This window comes from Eublepharis macularius, chromosome 17, assembly GCF_028583425.1.
Source record: "Eublepharis macularius isolate TG4126 chromosome 17, MPM_Emac_v1.0, whole genome shotgun sequence".
Lineage (NCBI taxonomy): Eukaryota > Metazoa > Chordata > Lepidosauria > Squamata > Eublepharidae > Eublepharis > Eublepharis macularius.
In genome coordinates, this window is record NC_072806.1 from 3486773 (window position 1) to 3510863 (window position 24091).

A 24091-nucleotide genomic window follows, 5' to 3' on the forward strand; every position below is an offset into this window, starting at 1 on the left:
TTCTCAGCCTCTGGCACTGTGAACACAGAAAGGGAGGTCTGATTTAAATCCACCTTTAAAGGCCTGCATAAATCCAGTTTTCTAATTTGGTGGTGGAAAAGTGCTCTCAAGTCATAGCTGATACTGCTTTCGAGATCTGAGAAGATTGGGCTTGCCTGGACTATCCAGGTCAGGGTTTCTAAAATGGACACTATAATAATTAAAACATGTCTATTTGCAACTAAACGGGCCTCTAGGTGGTCCAGGCGAATAGTCCGAAATTTTTGGTCAAGCAATGCAGCCTTTTGCATTGCACAGTGAAAGGCAGGGGGAAGAAGATGTGTGATGTTAGATTTATAAAGTAAGGTGGATTTCTTAGAAATGTCCACAAACATAAGCTGTATCTTACGCAGTTGCAAACTTCTGTGTGATAGCACTCAGAAAGCGGAATCATTTGATGAAGGAAACGTCAATTGCTGGGAAGTGAATTAATGAAGTGAGTTTTACTGTTATATATACATATATGATTTTATCGTGTATTTACCTGTTTTAAGTATTTTAAAACTGCTCTTTTTATCTGTACTTTACTTGGCTGGTCTTGTGGCCGTAATAAACCTTTGATTGATTGATTGATTGATTGATTGATTGATTGAGGTAGATTTCTTAGAAATGTCCTTAAACATAAGCCTATTGTTTATTGCGCAGAACAATTTGGAACATGGAAAATAAACTCCATACTAATTTGAATTCCTAACCAGAAAGGGAATGCCCACTGCGTCTCTGCATGATTTACAGGTTTTGCCCTGACTCTTCCCAATCCATTGAGATTCCACTGCATCTTTGAATAAATCCCCTGAAAGCCACAATAGATTTTCTCACGTCTAGGAGACTTCCCTGTTGAATCTCTGTATGTGTTGCTGCTCTGGACTGGCCTTCTGATTCAGCCGCCGCTGAGTAATGTTTGAACAACGTGCTTTCGTCTCCATTACAACTTCAGGGAGTCCTGAGGGTCCAATTCTAGTTGAGCCTGTAGTCTTTCCCTGTCTCTTACCCCAATCCTAGGGCCAAGCTACAAGTGACGAATGACACTTGAACGGCCAGTGTATTTCTCTCTGTTCACTTGCCCTCCACTCAATCCACTTGCCGTTCAAGTGTCATTTGTCACTTGTAGCTTGGCCCCTAGTTTTGTAAATTCAGGGGACCCGTAAATCTTATACAGTAACCCCCCGTGCTGGCCCTGGCCCTTCTACTGGATCTCAGAGGATCTCCCACTGCCATGCTATTGCTCGGTGGACCATGACTTCAAGCTTTAGGGGCAGGAGGCAGATGGCATGTACATCTGGAGTAGCTGTACGTTGTCCCTCTGTTGACACATGCAAATAAGACCAGATCACATCCTAGCTATTTGCTGAGCCCTTCTCAATCGCGGAACGGGCAACATTCCCTTTCCAACGTTGCTGCTTTTTGGTACTGAAAAGCCAAGATGCTGCTCTTTGTGCAGAGACGTTTATTGCAACCCAAGTGATAGATATATAATTTTCAATCACAGCACAAGAATCCAGCCCGCAGGACTACAGTGCAAATAAGCCCAGCAGCCGCCAAGAGCACAGGCAGCTGAAATAGGCACGTGTGACAGACATAAAACAATGACGGTAAACAGTTTGATTTGTAAATAAAGTGAAAAACCAGTGGAACAGACATATGGTGAAAAATATCCCTTACACGGAACACCTTGGAGTGTCTAAAGACTGGCTGGCAGCTTTGCATGCAAACATGTAGAAAACTTACAGCATACTTTGAAAAATTGAAAGCTTTTCTAATGGAAAAGGTTTGCTACGAGAGTGAAGAATATTTCAGTAGCAGTTAAGAAGGTATCCGCGCAGAACAAGCTGCAGTTACTTGACCTCCAATCCAGGGATAGTTGGACAGGCTGAAAGCTGCAACACACTGCATGGGAGTAAACCCCAACTGCATAAAACGGGAGTTGCGTCTGTGTAAATATATACAGGCTTGCAGTGTTTCATTCCCATGAGAGGGGAAGAAGTTCGTTGTGAGTCAAACTGAATGAACTTCAATGGGACTAAAGCCCAGTGATTTCTAGACCGTCAGCTCTGGATTGAAGGTTTCGATAGAAAGAACTATTTTGAAAGTTGCTTTCTTTGCTGCTTGGAGCAATGGAAAAGCCAGATGGTTTTCATAATTACTTTTTAAAAAGCAGCTTCTAATTCAGGAAATGGCACATTTTTAGCCCAGTGCATGACCTCCTAGGAGGATATGAAATGCAGGAAGGGCCCTCGAAAGAGGAAAGGTCGAGGGAAATCGGATGGTGATAAACGGGAAGAAGGGCCAGGAGCCTAAAAAGAGCACCAGAAAGTGTTAGATATAAAGCAGCAGAAACAGGGAATGGTGCTTTCTGTTAGAGACTGACAGCTGTCTATCATATGTCAGATGACTGACTCAGGTAATCAGTTGTGGGGGGTTTTATGGGTGGGGGGAGGTTGTTCACAGCAGTTTGTTGTGTGCGTTCTTTTGCCTTAACCCGGAAGGCCTTTGCTACAGGGCCCATTGCTGAACCGGCAGCCGAGGTTGTTCCCTTGATTTTTCTTTCTGCTTCCCGGCCATCTTTAAAAAATGGGCTAAAGTTTTTCTTACCGACACAGCCTTTTTGCACAGATCTGTTGTTTTGAATAGCTGCCTCGAGTTCTGTGGACAGTCATATTTAAAGTAACAGCTGCTCGTATCGTGAACACCCTCTAAGCACCCATCACACTAACCCATCACTCAGGTGGGTAGTTGTGTTGGACTGTAGTCAAAGAGCAAGATTCGGGTCCAGTAGCACCTTGAAGACCAACTAGATTTCCAGGGTACGAGCTTTTGAGAGATCGGACTCTTGAAAGCTCATACCTTGGAAATCAAGCTGGTCTTTAAGGTGCGACTGGACCCAAATCTTGCTCTACTAAAAAAAAAATAAAAAAGATTGTCAGGTCTGTCCGGAACTGAAGATCAAGTAGATGAAGTCACCTTTGCCCAAGGGGGCAATAAATAGCCCTCATTCAAATCCAACCTAATCCTTACCTTCCCACAGCCAATAATATATCCAGCAATTACACAATCAAGAAAGACAATCCACAGTTCAGACAATTATCCAGCATTGCTATTCCTCTGGAGGCATTGCAGAACTGCTCCTAATCTTCGCGGCGGCAGCTTGCGGGCCAGAGGTCTAGATAGCTTTCTGTGAATTGCAAAAGAACACTGCCTTCCTGGTAATAGCTTAGGTGCCACAACTTCACACCCCACTGTGCAGCAGGGGGAAAACAAGGAGCAAGAGCTTGAATGTTCAGAGGGCCTGCTTTGCCTTCAGGGAGTCTCCGATTCAATCCCCGGCATTGCCAATTTAAAAAGGACCTTGCATTAAAAGGCCTGGGAAAGAATTTTGCTTGGCCCTCCAGTAAGCAGAGCAAACGCTAAGGAGTGGAAGTGGTGCGACCTCTGTATGAGCTGCAAATGGTGGAGGAATGGACTCATGGCTCGCCATGGCGTCAGGCAGCTTTGTACGGCCGAGGGACCCAACAGAATTTCTGTGGGATCTTCCCCCTCTTGCGCCTGTAGATCATACCCTTATGGGAGTCCCCTTCACCTCAAGCATAATCCTCCCTATTTTCATACTTTAAAAAAAGGAATATATAGCAATTTCTTGTGAAGATCTGACTTTGCAAAGCTTGATTTGACTACTGTAGATCCTTGATTACACGACGTTTGATTGACAAGAGCATGCACAATTTACACCAAAGAGCAGCAAGACGCTGCTTTCAGGCCCAAAGCCATCTGTGCCCTGAGAAGTTCAGTCGCTATTTCTGCCATTCACACTTCAAAAAAATGAATGGAAGATGATTGTTTTCAACTGGAGTGCAGAAAGATCAGGAGATAGGCCGTATTTCTTTGGAAATAAATTAAACAAAACAGGCATTTGGGTGCCAGAAATCTTATGTCTATAGAAAACCTGATTTATGACAGAGCGGAGTGTGAAAAGCTTTGGATTTCGGTGCCTGCTTGGCCCCTGTACCTATGCAGATATGGGTATGAGTGATTGTGCCCGCCACAATCTCTGATGCTTAGAAAAACATGGATTAAGGGCCTGCTCTATTATGGGATGTCAAGGAGGTTGTGCTGGGCGTACAACGCTTGCGTGATGTCGTAGATCTTGGAGATGCTGGGCAAAGCCTCTTCCAGCATTTCCACTGCATCTGCTGGGGTGCCCACGTTCATCAGCTCTAGGAAGCTGTTCCGATTCGGGAGGACGTAGAAGGACAAGAGAGCTGTCTTGCGGATAATCCACGGGTGATGGTTGGCCAAGGAGGCGTTGTACGCTTCTGCACACAGGGCCGACGTGCTGGAGTCTTCGGTGCTGGTCCTCAGCCCTTCCAGGAATAGCTGCAGCCAATGGAGAGCGCGGTGGAGGCGCAGGATTGTCCGGCAGCCCGAGGGGGACTGGTCCCCTGGCTTTTTCAAATCCACAAGGTTACTGGCAAGTTCGTACTTCACCATGGACTGAAGCGTCACATATTGGGCCTTTTGATCGCTGCTGTGGAAGCTCTCCATAATTTGGATTTTGGCCACCGCGTCTTTGGAAATGAAGGAGAAGATAGCACCCAAGGTGTTGAGAAACCTAGAATTTAAGACAGAAAATGGTATGTTTTGTGCCAAAAACGAGCTCAATGAAATGGGCTTACAGATTCACCTTGGAAGCTTGCGTTTCCTTCTGTCCCTTAGCGCATAGAAGAACTATGAGGGTACATTAGACCTCTCTCTCTCTCACACACACACTTGAAATTTGGAGTTCGTCAACAAAATTGGTAAGTGGCAGGCACAAGTCTGTCAAAAAGTACTTTTTCATGCAGAGCATAATTGGAGAATTAATTGACAAAAGCAAAAGAATCTGGGGTTTTCACTTTAGGAAAAAAAAGACATCGGGGACGTGATAGAAATGTGAGAATGTTTGGAGAAAATACAGAGACAACAGATTTTGGATAGCAGAGTATGAGATAACAAGGCTATATAATTCACAGTGCAATCTTATGCAGAATTTATTTCAGCCTAAACCCAACTTATGGGCTCAGAGTAGAATAACTCTGTAGTGGTTTGCACTGCTAGATTCCTAACTAATGCTGCAGTCCTATGTACACATAGCTGAGTAAGCCTCCATGAACACAGTGGGGTTTACTTCTGAGTAGACAGGAACAGGATCATGCAGTGAGGTGGTGACCATACCTGACTAGACCTTTCCAGCCTGCTATGTATGGATCCATTAAGATTTCCTTCTGGTCGGTGAGGCAGGACTGGAATATATGCAGCACTTCCTTAAGGCAACACCTGTCATCTCCATTAGCCATGATGGAACTCTGAAACGGACAACAGCAGGTCAACCAGTGTAAGCAAACATCAGTGTTTTTTTGGGTGGGGTGGAAGAGGATCATGAGTAGAAAAACGAGCAGGAACTTAATCTTAGTTTGTATACGGCAGTGACTTTCAACCCTTTAGGGAAGCCTCAAGTATCCACATTGACCAGCGTGTCACGGGGTCTTGAGTATCTCCCACGGAGCACAGGGCATCACAGTGCATTATGAGACCATGTTCTAAAGCCGACGCTCACATGCGCCCCGCATTAACAGAGAACAGTTGTGCCTTAGAACATACTCCTGTGCTCATCCACTGCAGAAGGAGGTCAGTAATAAGATCTTCAAGAATCTGCAAAAGGCTTTAACAAGATCCAACAGCTTTTTGCAGCAGATCTGAGGAATCTCTAAACGAAGTCATTGTTAAAGATTCCCAATAAATAAAAGCCCTATCAAGGCCACACTCCTACCCCCTCTAACTTTACCCCCTCTACACCATAGGTGAGGCCACCCAGTAAAAGATTATCCTTTGGAACGTACTCAGGAGGGCACCTTTCGATGTTTCCCTGTTGGACTAGAGAGGGCTCAGATGAACTATTGCTGTTGATATTCGCTGCTTCTTCTCAAGAGCAGATAGAAATCTGAAACTGCAGCCATCAGCATGCAACCCGATCAGGTCTGCAACACCTCCCGTTCTCCCTCTTAAAGTTACAAAGTGCAGGCAGACTTCTCTATCACAACCTTATCTTTTTTCCTCCCACCTTCCTCCCTTTCCGGCTGGGGTTGCGGTTTATGTACAGAAGGCCCCAGGTTCAATCCCCAGCCCCTCCTGCTAAAAAGATTAGAGAGAAGGCGGGAAAGACCTTCGTCTGAGACCCTGGAGAGGTGCTGCCGGCTAGAGCAAATGACGCTGACGTCAATAAACCAATGGTCTGACTCAGCAGAAAGGAGCTTCATGTTCTTTTGTGTTTCTCGTCTAGTCTAATGAAAAGACTGAGATGCGTACGCCGTTTTCAGTATCACATTCCTGATCATTAGAGGACATTGCAACATAACCTTGTTTATGAGCACCTTGTATTATTATTCTTTCCCCCTCCATATTATCCTGCCAACAACCCTGAGAGTTAAGCTGAGAGTGCACAAAAGTGACCCAAGCTTCACAGCAAATAGGTGATTCGAACCCAAATCTCTTTGATCTTAGACTAGTCGCTAGTCCATCATTCTTAACCACTACACTCTTCTTAATTAGGAACATATTTGCCTGAAGCTTGGGCGCATGGCCATGTGGTTGACCTTCAGCAGGCTGGGGTTTTTTTGTTAAGTAGTTTTATACGCCTATTTATGTATGCGGTTGTGCACTTTTTTAGGTGGGAAAAGCACAATAGAAACATTTTAAGTAAAAAGAATCACCTGCATGCTCTCCTTTTTTACCCCCTACATTTTGACGGCTCCCATGCCATATATTCATTATAATTTATATTTAAATAGTTATAATTGTATTATACTTTACATATACAGATATTAAATGGCAACACTAAACAGGACTATGATGAAATTATAATTATGGAATGGCCTGTCTGAAGTGGTCAGGAAAGCTCCCACCCTCCTGACTTTTGACAAAATATGCAAAACTGAATTATTCAGGAGGGCTTTCTGTTCAGATAACAGGACTGTGCCATAAGAAATAGCTCGGAGAGATAGGGAAGGGGACTATATGCTATTGGGTACTGACTACTAGGGAGTTTCCATGTTGCTAAACATGCCCTTTTAACTAGTTATGTTTTGCTTCAGAAAGATTTCATCTCTGTTCTTGGCTTTATGCTTTCAGATTTTCTGCTACCATTCCTTACTGTATCTGCTCACTCAATGTTCTGTTTTTCGTTGTTGTGTTTTGCTTAGCAAATATCCTAGCTGTTGACTATATCATATTTCACTTTGACTGTGTAATCTGCCTTAATTAAATCATAATTAAACTAATTCATTTAAATTATAGGTATATGATCATTTTCATACAAATGTGTTAAATGGAAATACTATATAGGAATATTGTGAAATTATCATTAATATTTAAATAATTTAATTTATAATTAAGCACATATAAAAAGACATTATAATTCACATATGAGGATATTAAATAGTAATACTAAATAGAAATATTATGAACCCCACCCCTCTTAATACCTGGTTACATTAAATAGGAATATTATGCTTCTCCTATTGTATTTATATTGCCTGGAGAGAGGCAAGCCAAGATTCCCCTCCCCACCCCTGCTTGGCTACTACCTCGCCCACCCCTGGGCCCCTCCTCCTTGGGCACGCTTTCCCCCTCTGCCACTCACTCACCTTGGCAGCCGTTTCCTCTTTCTCAACTTCTGCCCGCTTTTCTGCTTCCCGCTTGGCGACGAATAAGAGCCCTCCTCCTCCCTGCTTCTCTCCGCCCCCCTCCTCCGTCCCACCAATCATCTTGAGCTCTTTCAGGGCGGCGATTGGGCAGAAGCAATTGCCCATAGTCAGAGGGTGGGAGAGGGCGGGGAAAACCGACCTCGCTTCACTCCGCCGTGTTTGTTATTGAACCAGCTTCGTTTCTTTGTTCCGCCCTTACAGTGACGCCACCTCCCTCTAAGCCAATAGAAATTAAGGAGCGGCGCGAGGACTCCAACCAATAGGGTAGAGGGAAAGCGAAAAAAATGGCCAGTAGAAAAAGAGATGAGGGCGGGCCCCGCTGGTGCTAGAGCCAATAGGATGTTAAGAAGGAGAGAGGCGGTGTTTCGCGGCCACCAGCCAATAGGAACTAAGAATGCTGTAGTATTGTGTACTGCTAACCAATAGGAGATAACAATGAACTAGAATAGTGTACTGCGCGCCGGGCGAAAGGCCAAAACGAAGGAAGGGAAAATGGAGGTAAGAAGAGACCGAGAAACAAGAACGACGTGAGCGTGTGACACAGAAGACGAGGTGGGTTGCGGACTGCACACGCGCAAACTGAGTGGGAAGCCAGCCCGCATGAGGTGATTTAGCATGCGTGTGGGGCGCGCGCCGGTTGCCGGAAGCGCAGCTTAAGCGTGTATGCGCATGCGCTCGGTGTGGTCCGTCGCAGTGCAAGTAAGATCGAGCCTTGGAGCATCCCATGGGAGATGGGAGGAGTTTAGAAGAGGGGCTCGTTGCCATGGAAACGGAAGGAGGGTATGAGGGAGCGCCTCAGGAGCGAAAGCCTTGTGGTTGTCAACTTCCAGAAGGGGCCTGGGGTCCTCCTAGAATTACAGCTGGTCTCCAGGCAGGAGAGATCAGCTCCCCTGGAGAAAAGGGCTGCTTTGGAGGGTGGGCTCTGTGGCATTGGACCCTGCTGAGGTCCCTCCCCTGTCCAAATCCTGTCCTCCCCAGGCTAAACCTCCAAATCTCCCTCCCTGGAGCTGGCAACTCCAGCCTAGCACCCAGAAATATTTGTTGATCAATAATGATCACTAACTTTTAAAAAACTGCATCCTTCTCCTTTCTTCCAACTCTGCCGAATAAAGAATCTTCTTCGCTTCATTCTCCCAACCACCCCACTTGTCTTTCTTCAGAACATCTTGATTTATCTTGGTATTTTGAGTTGCTGATATCTGGATGTCTCCATGGGATTTGTGCCGTAGCCTCCGTTGCAGCCCAGAAGTCCTGAAGGTTCCCAGCCTGAAGTAATTATGCCTGAAATAAAAGTTACTCCTTTGGGTAAGCTGTGTCAACGCTGGTGACTGTTTTATGTTCCTCGAGTTAAGGACCTTACTTAGACTTCACCAATATGTTGCCTTATGTACTATCTGTTGTCTTAAATATGTGCTCTTATGAGCTACCAGTGCTTCATGTAGTGCTGGGAAAATGTTCTCTATATTTGGGTCTACATATATTTGTGAGCAAAGTTTTTCTTGCATGAAGATCAACAAGAGTAAATGTAGATGCTCTTCGACAGACATTAACTTGCAAGCTGTGATGAGAATCTCAACAAGCAATCTCACTCCTGATTTCAAAAAAATTGTAGAAAAGTGTGGTAGGGTACATTTGTCTCATTTGCAGCCATAGATGATATGAAATTAGCACAATAAATAAATTAAACTACCACTATTTTATTTAATTTATATTTATTGATTTTTATGATACAATTTATACCTTTTCTGAAATGCAAAGTTTACTAATGAATGCAATCATTTTAAAAGGTGTGGCGGCCCTCCGCTAACCTCCGCTCCCACAAAGTGGCCCCTGAGCCAAAACAATTGCCCACCCCTGATGTAGTCTAATGTCAGCCTAGAATTGATTATGCTCTGTTTCAGCATTTCTTCAACTCTGTATTGGACCCTTGCTAATGCTGTGTCTTTGTAAACTTGTATTTATTCACCTTATGTCATTGTTTATGGAAATGTCCTTGATACTGATTGTACTAATCTCACACTATGTAATACGCCTTGAGTCTCAGTGAGAAAGGTGGACTATAAATGACATAAGTACATAAATAAATAAATGATGTAAGGGGTGCGTTCTCTTAAAAGATGGCTAACCCTTCGGAATGCCCTGCTCTGTACAGCAGGATTTGAGTCCAGTAGTATCTGAAAGACCAGCAACATTTTCCAAGGGTATATGCTTTTGAGAGTTGAAGCTCCCTTTTTCAGATACAGGGAGGAGCAGCGATCCCTGAAAAACTCCTGTTTGTATTTGAAGAAGGGAGCTTCGACTCTTGAAAGCTTATGGCTTTGAAAAAGTCTCTAAGGTATCACTGGCCTCCAGTCCTGCTGTTCTCTTGCAAACTAACACAGCCACCTACCTGAAATTACTATGTACAGGATTCCCTCCATATGAAAAGCAGACATAAGGACAGCAGTATCTAGTGGTGCAAATTCATATGGTTAGGTTATTCAGGAGGTCAAATTACCAAGCCCCTGGCCTTGGTTTATATCATACCTTCCAATGTTGCACAGATGAAAATAGGGATGTACTTGCACTGTCTCAGTTACTGGCCTACTTAGGCCCCGCCCTTTGTACTGTTGAGCACAGCTGAAGGTGATTGGAGATCCCTTCTGTTTATTTTCTCACCAATAGCCCATCCTGTGCTTTTAACAGTCAAGCAGGAGGGAGTGCTTTCATTGTCAGAATCAGTGTTCTGATAAGCAGCAGCAGCTGCCATGTGAGAATTGGTAGAAGCACACATGACATTCTCCCAAACCATTTCACAGGCATGTGGTTGTGCCTGTGTGGTAACAATGGTGCTTTCATTCTCCACCATGGTGATTTAACTACGAAGGGTGTTGATCTTCGTTGAGTGGCTCTAGGGAGTGACGTAAGCCATGCTGACAAGGCATCCCCAAAAGGCAGAAATCACAGCCGTGACTTACCAGAGTCAGCAGCCAGAAAACCGGAACTGCCCTTTCTAGAAGAGGACTATCGGGGAGGGCGTGTTGTGTTTGGATTTGAAGTATACCTATCAGCGTGCAGGTTATATATTAAGGCACCTGTATATTTTGCACATTTTGGGAGCATTACAGCAGCCATGTGTGTTGACATTTTTTTATATATTAGGTGCAGGCCAAGATGTGGGCCGGAGCTGCATTCTCGTGTCCATTGCGGGGAAGAATGTCATGTTGGACTGTGGGATGCACATGGGTTATAATGATGATGTAAGTGAGAGGGGGAATAGATACAGTTGGGCGGGAGCTCGTGCAGCCGGTCTCTGGCAGAAGAGGAAAGTGGATCAGTGCAAGGGGCCGCTTGTGTCTTCCAGAGACGATTTCCTGACTTCTCGTACGTCACTCAGAATGGAAGGTTGACCGACTTCCTGGACTGTGTCATCATCAGGTGAGCACATAATAATAATAATAATAACTGTGCTTATATACTGCTCTTCTAGACAGATTCGTGCCCCACCCAGAGCGGTGAACAAGTTGGTGTTATTATTATCCCCACAATACAGCTGGGGAACTGGGGCTGGGAGGAGTGGCTTGCCCAAGGCCACCTGCTGAGCTCATGGCAGTAGTGGGATTCGAACCAGCAGAGTGCTCATTTGCAGCTGAACCACTTAACCACTGTGCTAGAGCAGCTCTCATCTCTATTAATATGTAACATGTTTCAGAGAATTCTAGCCCACAGCTCTTAGGAAAGGTGAATGATTATTGAACTTGGTTTCAGGTTCTTGAATGGAGATACTTTTAAAAATTGTTGTGTGCAGAGCTTACAGTTAAGGTCGCTTTCTCTTGCACAGAATCTCTAATGTGTTATAAGTGGGTCACTGCCTTGAGGTATTTAAATGAGCTTTCAGGATTCTGCTGTTTTGGCTTCAGAAGGGCCAAAGGGCCAGACTTCACTTTCTTACACTGGCCAGCTGAATTCCTCTAGAAAGCTAGCAAGCAAGGGATGAAAGCCACAGCCGTCCCTGTTAGCTGTTCCCAGCAGCAAGCTCTCTGAGGTATACTGCCTCTGAATGTGGAGGTTCTGTGTAGAATCTTGGCTAACAGGAATTAATATAGTTAACCTTTCATGAGCCTTACTGCTTTTTAAAAAGTCCAACTTGTCTCTTTTTAGTCACTTCCACCTGGATCATTGTGGGGCCCTGCCGTATTTCAGCGAGATGGTTGGCTATGATGGACCCATTTACATGACCCACCCAACCAAGGCTATTTGCCCCATTCTCTTAGAGGACTACAGGAAAATCACCGTGGACAAGAAAGGAGAGACTAACTTCTTTACATCTCAGATGATCAAAGATTGTATGAAAAAAGTGGTGGCTGTCCATCTTCACCAGACAGTCCAGGTAAGGGAACCCAAACTCTGACTGATATGATACGAATGAGTCTACTAGTCTTACTTCTAACAAACCAGGGTAATATCATAGATCCAGGGGAGTCAGCCGTGTGAGTCTGTAGTTGCAAAATAGGAAAGAGTCCAGTAGCACCTTTAAGACTAACCCACTTTATTGTAGCACAAGCTTTCGAGAAGCACAGCACTCTTCGTCAGATGCGTCGGCAGCTTTCAAGAACCACAGCTCTCTTTGTCAAATGCATCTGAGCTTTGGTTAGTCTTAAGGGTAATATCAGCTGATCTTCATTCCTGGAAGTTGGCCTTTTGAGCCCCTTGCTCCTGAGTCATTCAGGTCTCCAGCTCTTGCTTTCTTTGGGGACTTGCTGGGACTACTTTAATACTCGATTCGGTTTGCCTTGTCATTGCAGGTGGATGATGAGTTGGAGATTAAGGCATACTACGCGGGGCACGTTCTTGGGGCGGCCATGTTCCAGATCAAAGTGGGCGCCGAGTCTGTGGTTTATACCGTAAGTTCTTGGCTGAGTTGTTCTAGCAATACTCATTCCATTGAAAATGATTTGTGATGTTTCAGCGGGTTTATTTTGTTTTGTTTTTTTTCATTAGGGTGACTATAATATGACTCCAGACAGACATTTGGGGTAAGTGGGAAGATTGATGGTCACAGATGTGTTCTTTCAGTGACGGCAGTGCAGGGTGCGTGGGCAGGTGGAATCTTACAGTCATCTTACGTTATAATGAGTGCCCCACATGAATCAATCGCTTGTGGATCTTTTTGATGTGGCCGTTTAGATATTTTTCTGCATTCTTCCATTTGCCCTGTTCTGTCCCCTCCTCTTCTCCGGTCAGTCACTCATATTTCCCACTTCCTTGTTCAGTGGTTCTCAGGTTTTAACCCTTTCCTTGATTCGTGTGCAATATTTCCTTCCCTTTTCCAATCTGAGATGGTGTGTACTGCTTTAAAGACGGAGAAAAGAGGGAGGGCAGCCTGTCTTTAGAACTCTTTTGCCCTCCTATTTCAATAGAAAACCCATGGTTGGTAGGCTATATTAAAATCATGTGGGAGGATCCATCATTCTTGCATATGCTGTCCCAGAAAGGGTACCCCAAGGTTGTAGCAGAGATCTGTGCATATTTCATCTTTTGTTTAGAAAGCCACATGCGGAAATGTGTTTTACACAAGCACCCATAACATGATCGGTCCCACAAATTAGACTGAATGTATAAAGAGGCCGGTAGATTCTTTATTACAGCACTTAGCCAGTACATTTACCATAGAAATTTAAGTAAAGAGGCCGGTATTAATTTGTTCACACAAGCAACCAGCTTGAAATGCAGTGTTGTATAGTGGTTAGAAGGATCAGGGAATCTTGGGTTCAAATTTAGCCATAAACCCCATTAGTTGTGCTTTTTCTCGGCCCCTCTACCCTCATGGGATGTATGAGGATAAAAATGGAAGGATGGGAGGAAAAAGGATAGGTGGAAATTAGATATCGAGCACAACAGGATCTTGGATTCTGACCTCACCACCGCTTGGTTGGAGAGTGTTCTGCGCCTCGGTTATAAAGGGAGGTCTGTGCAAGAGAACAGATCTGTTCGAGGCCTGCTGTGGCTGATCAGCACGCCGAGTCTCTTGGGGGCTCTTCGTTTCTCTTCAGAGCTGCCTGGATTGATAAATGCCGTCCTGACCTGCTCATTTCCGAGTCCACCTACGCCACAACCATTAGAGATTCCAAGCGCTGCCGGGAGCGGGACTTCTTGAAGAAGGTCCACGAAACTGTCGAGCGAGGAGGAAAAGTGTGTATTTCGCAAAAAGGGCCTCCTGCCTTTCTGATGCAACAGATCTCTGAGGCAGTTTGGGAGATTTTGCTCTTGAACATCCTGAGCTTTGACGGCAGGGTCATCTAAGCCCCCCCCCCTTTGCTTTCTCCTCTCCAGGTGCTGATTCCGGTGTTTGCTCTAGGACGGGCTCAGGAGCTCTGCATCTTATTGGAGACCTTCTGGTAAAGAGGCATGCTTGTTTGTTTTCCCCTTTAATTTTGTTCTTGCTGTCTGCCTTGGTCCTTCCATGTCCTGTGACTCCTTGCCTGTTGGAGAAAGACTGTCTCTTCCACAGTCTCTCTCTTGGCATTTTTACTCCACAGGGTACTTTGTGTTTGTGTGACTGTTTTTGTGGAAGTCTAAGATGAACATCAAAAAGCGGCTGTTCACTTGGCTGGACCACTTTGACTTCGTCTCTTCCTCCTTCCTTCCTCCCAAGGGAACGCATGAACTTAAAAGCACCCATCTACTTCTCAACGGGGCTGACGGAGAAGGCCAACCACTATTACAAGCTCTTCATCACGTGGACCAACCAGAAGATCCGGAAGACCTTTGTCCAAAGAAACATGTTTGAGTTCAAACACATCAAGGCCTTCGACCGAGCCTTTGCCGACAATCCAGGACCGATGGTGTGCACAGTCGGGGCTGGTTAAAACTCATTTGTGCAGGGGTGGGAGGCGAGGCCACAATGAGTCAGAGATTTCTGGTTTGGGCAATTTTTCAATATTTTATTTTATTGATCCTGTTTATAGTCTGCCTTTCTCGTTGAGACTCATGGCGTGTTGCACAGTGTAGGCCAATATGATCAACAGCTGGGACGTTCAATAAAACAATGCATTAGGGTACGGATAGCAGAAAGTTGAAAACAATTAGAAATCTGATAGAGAGCTGAAACAATGCTGAAAGAAAACAGAAGCAATTTAACACGACATAGGCAATGTCACATATTCTCAGCAACAGTACACAGTCTACAGCCCCTGTTCTTTTACCAAAGCATCTTTCTGAACTATTTCCATACATCACAGCCATATTGCCTGTGTAGAAAAGCCCTCCTGAATAATTCCATAGTTTATTGAAAGCCAGGAAAGTGGGAGCTTTTCTGACCACTTCTGGCAGGCTGTTCCATAAGGTGGGGGCCACCACAGAGAATGCTTGTGTATGATAGTAAAGAGTCCAGTAGCACCTTAAAGACTAACCAACTTTATCGCAGCATAAGCTTTCGAGAACTACAGCTCTCTTCATCAGATGCCATAGAGAGCCGTAGTTCTCGAAAGCTTTATTCTACAAAAATGTTGGTTAGTCTTAAAGGTGCTACTAGACTCTTTACTATTTTGCAACTACAGACTAACATGGATCTACTTGTGTATGGGTGCCTATAGATTTTTCCCATGAAACCCATTACATGGTTATGCTGGATAGAATAATTTTTTTAAAATATCTCTTCCCCCTCCTACATAAGCTCTTAAATGTTTATGAGTTTTGTAAAAACACAGTTTTTTCAGTAGCCGAACCTGCATATAAAAAAGCGTTAAGGTCAAAAAAGGGTTTATGAAGCTTATCTTCTAACCCCGTAAAGAACTTGCTTTATTTTTAAAATGAAAACCGAGGTCCTTGCAAACCAGCTATCCCTGATGCACACTCTTTTCATGCGCTTTTCCAGGTTGTGTTTGCCACACCGGGCATGCTTCATGCAGGGCAGTCCCTACAAATCTTCAAGAAATGGGCCAGTAACGAGAAGAACATGGTACAGAAGCCTTTGTTTTAAGCTAAGTGCTTTTCTCATGTTTTTCTTTTTTGGTGGAGGGTCAAAATGTTAAGCAGCTTCCTTCTGGATTTTCTTCCCAGGTGATCATGCCAGGGTACTGCGTGCAAGGAACCGTGGGCCACAAAATTCTAGGCGGACAACGGAAGCTGGAAATGGAGGGGAGGCAGATTGTGAGTTGAACGTTTCAAAGAGGGAATTCCTTTAATTTTTGTTGTATTTATGAATTGCCTTTTTTTCAGAAAGGACTGACTAGGTGCACAGTGTAAAAATGTAGCTCGGTGGCTGTGTTCGCTTGCTTTCAGGCCACAGGTAACTTGCCCACGGCTGCAGTGGTAGAACTGTGGCCTCCCAGATTCCGTTGTGATTTGCTAGCTGTGGAGAGGAGGGTGTCTTCTTTTTTGACTTGCTGGGAAAATTTATTTATACCCAGACTTTCCTTCCTGGATCTAGAGGCATTAGGAGGTTTCCCATCCAGGCTTACACCAAAATTGGACCCCTGGGTGGACTGGGTTAGCATTCCTTTACACCACAGGGTACGTATCACCACATAAGGACAAAATATAGCTTTCCCTAGGAGTTTTAGCCCCTTGATTTATCATCTGAGTCCATCCTTGCTCAGAAAACACCCAGAATAAGCCTAGCAAGGATCCGACCGTATGCTGCAAATTGAGACGGCCTGGCAGTTGACTACCTGGCATGGGTGTTGGCAAACCATGTTAATGGCACCTGACGTGAGTGGTTGATGCTGTGTGGGTCTCTCTGTCTTATGCCTTCCAGCTAGAGGTGAAGATGCAGGTGGAGTACATGTCCTTCAGCGCCCACGCGGATGCCAAGGGGATCATGCAACTCATCCGCCAGGCCGAGCCACGCAACGTCCTCTTAGTTCACGGCGAGGCAAAGAAGATGGAGTTCCTGAAGCAGAAAATCGAACAGGAGTTCCGTACGTCAGTAGCAGACCCTGCAGTGCCTTTCGTCACGGCGGCACAAGAGGGCTTGTCATTGGTGGATTCCTCCACCGCCCAGGGCATCGCTGAACTGCTCTCTCGAGTTATCTTTGAGGGATTAGTTTGCTTCCTGTCCTGTAGCCAGATCACGTGGGCAGCCACTCCACCAAATTCCCAACAGTCCTCGGTGGCAACTAAAATCTTAATGGGGATCATGTTTCTGATCAGGTGAAGGCTGAAAGACCAGCGACGGTGGCTGTGTTCGTCGACAGAGGCTGAAAGTGCCGTCAAAGGCCCCTTCCCGACCCCCTTCCTGCCCATCTGAGCTGCAGCTTAGGCCCTGGCAGCGTTCTCTGTCTTAATATGGTGTAGGGGGCTCCCTTCCTGTTTGCCTATTTCTGGGATCAGACATGGGAAGCAACAGCTGAGTTTCCTAATACGACACGAACCTCTAGAGCTGGTTATGTCGGTTGGATGAAAGAGGCCTTTGCTTGTGGCAGAAAGTGGCCAAGGTGTCAGACGGGAGGGATCGACGTGAACGGTAGCCAGAATAGAAGTGTTTGGGGGTGGGGGAGACCGAGCCCTTGAGGCTCACACAGCACTGAGCGCTAAGCTGACGCTGAGTTTGTCTTGCCCTTCCTCCAAGGTGCTGCTCTGTACTTGATTCTGCCTTCTTTCCTTTAATGCTCACAACAACCCTGCGAGGTAGGTTAGGCAGAGAGCGGTTGGCGCATGGTCTCCCAGTGAGCTTCGTGGCCGAGAGGGGATTTAATCAAGGATCTCCCAGGTCCTGGTCTGACACGCCAGCTGCATAAAAGTAATCTGCAAAACTATATTTCCCCAGGTTTTTAAAGAAAAGGTATTGCTGATAAAAATACCCCTTTGGGCTGCAAAGATTCAGCACTCCCTCTCTTGCAATCCCCCATCTCTTACGCCTTGTGTTTTTCTTGCACGCAGATGTCAGCTGCCATATGCCTGCAAACGGAGAGACGGTGACCGTTTTCACCAGCCCCAACATCCCCGTCGACATTTCCCTCGGGCTGCTGAAAAGAGAATGCACTCTTGGTAATATGTCAGATGGCCTGTAGGTGGGCGCCGCTTGGAGGGGGTGAGACTAGTTGGGGCACTAGTTTTCTGTGTTCTCGGGGCGTGTTTGCACTACTGCCCAGTTCTGGTTCTAAACCGGCTGCGATGCTGTGATCCAAGGGACCCTGGGAAATGTAGTTCTAGCTGAGCAAGGAGCAAATTCTGTCCTAAATACTCCCAGCCTTTGCTTGGAGCTTAAAGCTTAAAGTGTCCTGATAGCAAACTAGGTTAAATTGGTGTTTTGATTTGCATTGCACAGTAATCACACCTAGAGTGCAGTTCTCCATGGGTGTACTCAGAAGTAAGCCCCACGGATTTCAGTGAGATTTACTCTCACATTAGTATGAAGAAAAAGCGAGGGCTGCCCCAAGGCAAAACGAAGACGAAGAGCCAATTGGTGCAGAAGAAAAGGAATCTTCAATAAACAGCTGCATTTCGTGTGCAGCCTCATTAGGTGGAATCTCCCAGGTTCTTTTTGGCTCCATTCCCATATATATACACACACCTTAGCATCTTTCAGAATATCCTCCAGTAACCGTACAGGTAGCCCATAATCTGAGCATGTGGAGGGCAGATCTCTGAGGGGGTCAGGCATGACGTCTGGACGAGACCTCCCTGTTCAGAGGCGACTGTCGCCTTTTATGCCCCTGCTTGTGGCCTTCTGTTGATGCTGGACTGGGTGGATTTCTGCCCAACCCCAAAGGCCTCTTACGGGACGAACCTGCGCACCCTCTCCAGTCTAAGCCGAATTGGCATCCATCCCTGGCCGATCCAAGCGACTGCTCTGAGAACTCATCCTGAAGTCTTACCAGCCCTGCTGATGTAAGAACCCGGGCTGGAGAATAGCAAACCTCATCGCAGAAAGGAGAGACTGCAGTGGCGTGTCTTGAGCACCACTGGCAGAGGCCTTGGAAGGTGGAATGTGAACTTTGAAGTCTTTTAAGTCTGGCGGCAGAGTACCTGCAAGGTGGTCGTCTGACTGCTTTGGCCTTCTTCCCTTTGCCTCCAGGTCCCTTGCCGGATTTGAAGAAGCCCAAACTCATGCACGGCACCCTGATCATAAAGGACAACGTAAGCAAAAGGAGCGAGGAGAGAGTGACCTCTCTTTAACTCTGCGCTAACACGCTTTCTTTGGCTGGCGTTCAGACAACCAGTTGTCCCCCATTAGCAAGTATCTTGTGAACAGGGCCGCTGCGCCCATTGAGGCCAGGTAGGCGGTTGCCTCAGGGTGCGGAAGGGGGCACCGGAGGAGGCGCTGGGGGCAGGAGCACACGCCATGGAGCTGCAGCCTCCCAGCCCTCCCGCCCCGCGCTGCCGCCGCCACCAATACACGCCCCCAGCCGGGCACAGCAGCCACGGGCAGGCGTTTGGGGCGGCATAGGGCAACTGAGCGGGAGAGCTGGGAGGCCACCTGCGCACCGTCCCAGCCGCCCGCTGCAGCAATTGGGCCGGCTCGTGCGCACGCCCGTGATGTCACATGCAGGCTGGTGTGCGCACGCGCGTGCATGCTCGCGCGCCCGGCTGGCTGGCTGGCTGGCTGCGGGCACCAGAAACCCTGGCGCCACTCCTTGTTCAGAGAGCAAGATTTGCCACATTTCATTCCCCCCTCCTGTGTAGGACCTTTTTATTGATTTTTTTTTAACCCAGCTTTTCAGCCACAGCTTTTCAGCACTCAAAGTGGTTTGCAGCGATTTAAAATGCACAGCTAAATAGCGCCTAACCAAAAAATATTTGAGGGTGGCGGTGAGGTAGCAGGGAAGGTGCTTCCATTTATTTATTATATTTACTCTCTCCTTTTGATAGTCTGCATTTCCCACTGAGGCGCAAGGTGAATTACACAGTGTAACAATTTGCAGTATATTCAATCAAAAATGCAATAAAAGTTTGAGTGCAGTGGTATAATGGATCTTTTTCTGCCTCGGGCCTTAGAAATCTCTCTGGCCTATTAATCTGTCCAAAACAGCGTGCAGAGAGAAAGCGTTTTTATAGACCGGAGCCTACACAGCTGCATGAGAAATTAATTTTTTTTCTCAACGGGCCCGTTTGTTGAAGTAGGTCAAGGACCATGTCTCCTCTTGCTTTTCAAAGTTCACTTGTGTGACTGGGCAGTTAGAGGGCTTGTATGTTGTAAAATTTTATCCCCCATATCTGACCCTTTTGTATATGCTGCTCTCCCTTCCTCCAAGTAGCTCGAGGTGACATATGTGGCAACAGTGAATCTTCCAGTCCCAGGTTAGCCACGTGAACCGGAAGGATGCTGTGGTTGATGGTACTGAAAGCTGCTGAGAAGTCCTGGGACTCGCTCTTCTCTTGATAAAAGCGTGAGAGTAGTAGTACCTATAAGAAATAACAAAATTTGTGGTAGGGTGTAAGCTTTCATGAGCCACAGCTCACTTCTGCAGAAGCTGTGACTCACGAAAGTTCATACCCTACCACAAATTTTGTTAGTCTTATAGGTGCTACTGAACTCTTGCTCTTTTCTGCTGCCACAGACAAACACAGCTACCCCTCTTTATCTTCTCTTGATAAAGATCACGTAACGGGGCAACCGAGGCAGTTTCTGTGCCATAACCAGGTCTGAATCCGGACTGGGGGAAAAAAATCTAGATCCCCTTGTCTCATCTTAAAGAGCACCTGGATTTGGGAGCTGATTGGCCACTGTGAGATAGGTTAGGCCAAGACTGCAGTTGGCTCAAGGCCACCTGATGATGAGAGAGAACTTGAATCCCTGGCTCCCAACACTATGAGCAGTGTTTCTTTTTGCAGTGGTGTGTGTGTGCAGTGTAATATTTAACGCAAGTCTTCCTGCTGCTCTCTCTGGACAGAGCTTCCGGCTGGTCTCTCCTGAGCAAGCGCTGAAGGAACTGGGGCTGGGGGAACACCAGTTGCGGTTCACCTGCCGCATTCACTTCCAGGACCCCCGCAAGGAGCACGAGACGGGGCTTCGGGTCTACAACCACCTCAAGAGGTGGGTACTTGGGCTTTGGGTATCAGTACTCCAAGGTCAGCTTGTTTTTAAACAAATGATTCTGGGGCAAGGAGCCGCCTTATGAGAGAATTCATCGTTGGAGAGAAAGGAAAGCAAGACGGAAGTTGTTCTTTGTGGGCTGAAGCCTGTGAGATTTTAGATGACGTCTCCAGGGCACACGTTGGAGGGGGCTTCAGGGCGCAGACAGGAAAACAAAACCACAGTCGTCGGTGCTGGGACTCTGCATCTCCAGTATTCCATAATATCCCATGTGGAACCTATCTAAAATAAGGGAATGGGTTGTGAGACCTTTTCTAATGGCACCTAGCTGTTGCCCTAGGTGGAGGAGCAGCATTTTGATGCCCCACTTCTAACATGGGTGATAGGAACAGGTGTTTGTCTACACTCTTTTGTGTTTGTCCTTTGCCACTTGGGGAGACAGACACTTTTCAGCCTTGCCCAGATGGCCTCCCAGGTTAACTGCTTTGATTGCTGATATATTTTTGTGATACCTTAGGAAATCTCGCTCCAATATACGATGTTGTTGGTATGGTTTAACTATCACCCTCCTTCTCATCTTTATCTGGTGGTGAATGACAGGGGCAGGGAGAGATGTTTTGGTTGCAGCCTTGATAACTAAAAGCTACTGTGTGTATGTTTGCCTTGCAGGGTGGAGAGGCCCCAGAAAGGCCAGTAGTTGGGGAGGATCCATAGCCTGGAATGTATGCATGCTGTCCCCCCCACAATGAAACATTCTACTCCCAGAAGAGCAGAATGCTGTTGTATAAATTAAACAAATCGCTTTACCTTCTCAGTTTTGCTAATTGTGGAGAGGGAAAGATGCAGGACTTTACACCTCCACCTCCCACTGTCTCTTCAAAAACAACCCACAGTTTTAAGTACCTCTGCCCTATGCCTGAAACTATACGTAATAGTTTTCCAATTGCTTTATTCCACTGCCCATCCCTGAACTCATTATCCCTCTTTCCTATTTTGCACCAAAGAAATATGCATATTCAGATTTTTAAAAAACGAGATAGCCAATTGTTGGAAAATTAAATTTCACAGAAATAAGTTTCGGGTTTCTGAGCAGCAGAATCTGGCAGGGTTGAAAATGTACCTCCCTCCTCGCTGCTTGTGTTTTGTAGCGCCCTGAAGGAGTATTCTGTTCAGCATCTCTCTGACACGTCAATAATGGTGGAGTCCATCTTGATCCAGGTCACGGTGCAGTCAGAGGATCCTGGTACCAAACTCCTGCTGGTGTCGTGGACGTACCAGGTGAGGTTAACTTTGCTCTTCGTTGATCATTTCAGGTGGGTAGCCGTTTTGGTGTGCAGCCGAAGAGCAAGAGCTGTGTCCGGCAGCGCTTTAAAGACCACCTAAATTTCCAAGGTAGGAGCTTTCGAGAGTCAAAGGAGCTCTGACTCTCAAAAGCTCGTACCGTGGAGATCTAGTTGGTCTTTAAGGAGCTGTTGGATCCGGATTTGGGCCGCTGTGATAGACTCGGGGCTGAATTCAGACAATGCATCAAACTCAAGCTCTGCATGAGCCACAATCTAGAAACCAAAGCATGGTTTTGAGTTCCCAAGCATGCCACAGGCAAATCTTGGCAGGGGAGCCTCTTCCAGCACTTTGGCTTCCCTTCTCCCCCACCTCTGCCATTCAGCTTTGCAAATTCACTGCTGCATCTTCCCTGTGGCAGATTTGGAAGGCAGCGAGATGACAAGAACGGAGATTTTCAGTTCAGGCCTCCTCCGTAACCATTGTTTGGTGCAATGTCTGTCTCCGTCAGAGGTGGCTGCTGGTAGTCTCTGGCCCAAGCTGTCTGCTTAGTGTTGCCTGGTCCCCCAACCCCTGGGCGGGAGGTTGGAGGCCCAGCACCTACCCTTGGGGGGCCCTACTCACATGCATGGTGCGCACGTGCTCCCAGCCTGCGCAGTAATGTCAATCCTGGGAAGAGGCATCATCGCGCAAGCCACGTGCCACCTTGGGAGTGCTCCCATGCCGTTGCGCTCTGCAGCAGCCCAATCTGGCCCGAATCTGACTGAATTGGGCTGCTGCGGAGCATGGGAGCGCTCCTGCGTGCCGCAGTGACCCAAATTGGGCCTGACTCAGTCCAAGGCACGTCCCCCACCCCCCAGCCAGGTAAGCAGGGATGGGGGTGGAGGGTGGGAGCAGGGGATCCCCCACCCCCAGCAGGGGACTGGCAAACCTATGCCTGCTGTATGTAGACAGAAAAACCGGCAAGCAATACCAGCCAAGCAATTTTGCACAATGCTGTTGTGTGCCTGACCCAGTCTCTTTCCTTTGGATAGAAGCTATGCACAATATGGCCACCCCATCCCTTCACCCCTGCAAATCCTGTCCATCTTTCTGGAGTTTGCCCCAACCACAGCAGGTTCAAAGTGTATCTTTGCAGTCATAAGCGCTAGGAACTTGGGTTAATTAAAAAAAGAAACAGCAAGGCACTGAATACCGAATTCTCTGCATGGATTCCCTAAAGTGCTTTATGTTTTTTTAGAACATATACTTTACAATTCACAATACTGAGCTTGTGTAACCATCAGTGGGTGAATGCGTGACCATGAAAAGCTAATCCCCTCTTGATTTCTCAGTGCCTCTGTGCTCTGGGCTAGCTGTTGCTCAGGTGTAAATGAGGTTTGACTTCTTCAAAAACGGTTGCAAGTAGGACTGCAGGGAAAGGGACCTGAATACGGCGGCAGAGCTGGAACGGTCTCATTTATATCAGTCCATGTTGCAGCTCCTCCTCCTCCTGTGCGAAGGGCCCTCTGGACTGCGGAGGAGGCAGCACCTTCCTGCACTCATGAGACCTGCTCTCCTCTCCCATAAGATGCACAATCCTTTTTTAAAAAGTTCTAAGGGTTCGCTGTGTGAAGCCTATGACAGTAAAGAGAGACCCTGCAGCACTTTTGGGGAATTGATTTATTAAGTTTTGCACCACAATAAATCTCTTGGCATTCAAGTTACGATGCTTTTTGGGAGGTGGGGGGGGGGACCCAAGCTGAGCTTTTAGGCTACTGCCAGTCTTGCAGTACTGAATTCGAAAGCCAACTAAGACAGAACGCTTGAAGTATTTTCAAACAATGCTTTTTTCTTTTTGGTTTCTGCATCCAGGAAGAAGAAATGGGAAGCTATGTGACTTCCTTGCTGAAGAAGGCCCTGCCTCAAATTACAGCATGAACCCCTCCCTCCCTCCCCCCCCCCCCGCATTTTTGGGAAGCCCCCTCCCCCCGTAGGCAGTAGGTGCTGCAGACACATTGTAAATACTGTAGGTTTTGATTTATCTTTTAAAATAAATTTTAATGAAAGTAGCTTTGCTGATAAATACAGAGCGGCT

At 46.5% G+C, this 24091-nt stretch overlaps 2 protein-coding genes across 4 annotated transcripts; one reads left to right on the forward strand and one right to left on the reverse strand.

The window, feature by feature from the left end:
• Window positions 1-1483: 1483 nt before the first annotated feature.
• CPTP (ceramide-1-phosphate transfer protein) lies at window positions 1484-7776 on the reverse strand. Its single transcript, XM_055001476.1, has 3 exons — window positions 7716-7776; window positions 5248-5378; window positions 1484-4645 (listed from the first exon to the last, which is right to left on the reverse strand). The coding sequence occupies exons 2-3, from the start codon at window positions 5367-5369 to the stop codon at window positions 4123-4125; spliced, it is 645 nt and encodes a 214-aa protein (XP_054857451.1). The 5' UTR covers window positions 5370-5378; window positions 7716-7776; the 3' UTR covers window positions 1484-4122.
• A 467-nt stretch (window positions 7777-8243) lies between these two features.
• INTS11 (integrator complex subunit 11) lies at window positions 8244-24073 on the forward strand. Of its 3 annotated transcripts, none has more exons than XM_055001585.1 (18): window positions 8244-8327; window positions 8936-9080; window positions 10917-11014; window positions 11119-11192; window positions 11916-12144; window positions 12560-12658; window positions 12756-12790; window positions 13808-13946; window positions 14088-14152; window positions 14410-14599; window positions 15631-15714; window positions 15816-15905; window positions 16513-16675; window positions 17637-17744; window positions 18775-18836; window positions 20591-20733; window positions 21882-22011; window positions 23869-24073. In XM_055001585.1, the coding sequence occupies exons 2-18, from the start codon at window positions 9053-9055 to the stop codon at window positions 23932-23934; spliced, it is 1803 nt and encodes a 600-aa protein (XP_054857560.1). In that variant the 5' UTR covers window positions 8244-8327; window positions 8936-9052; the 3' UTR covers window positions 23935-24073. The 3 variants fall into 3 exon arrangements, with proteins under 3 accessions (XP_054857560.1, XP_054857563.1, XP_054857561.1); XM_055001588.1 differs by having other exon boundaries at window positions 8253-8273; XM_055001586.1 differs by lacking the exon at window positions 8244-8327 and adding an exon at window positions 8471-8555.
• Window positions 24074-24091: the final 18 nt, after the last annotated feature.

Coding starts and splice junctions, on each gene's coding strand:
- CPTP (XM_055001476.1), bottom strand. CDS start 5,369: ATGGCTAATGGAGATGACAGGTGTTGCCTTAAGGAAGTGCTGCATATA. Junction 4,646..5,247: donor GGCTGGAAAGGTCTAGTCAG/GTATGGTCACCA, acceptor CTTAAATTCTAG/GTTTCTCAACACCTTGGGTG.
- INTS11 (XM_055001585.1), top strand. CDS start 9,053: ATGCCTGAAATAAAAGTTACTCCTTTGG. Junction 14,153..14,409: donor ATCTTATTGGAGACCTTCTG/GTAAAGAGGCAT, acceptor CTTCCTCCCAAG/GGAACGCATGAACTTAAAAG. Junction 18,837..20,590: donor CCCTGATCATAAAGGACAAC/GTAAGCAAAAGG, acceptor CTCTCTGGACAG/AGCTTCCGGCTGGTCTCTCC.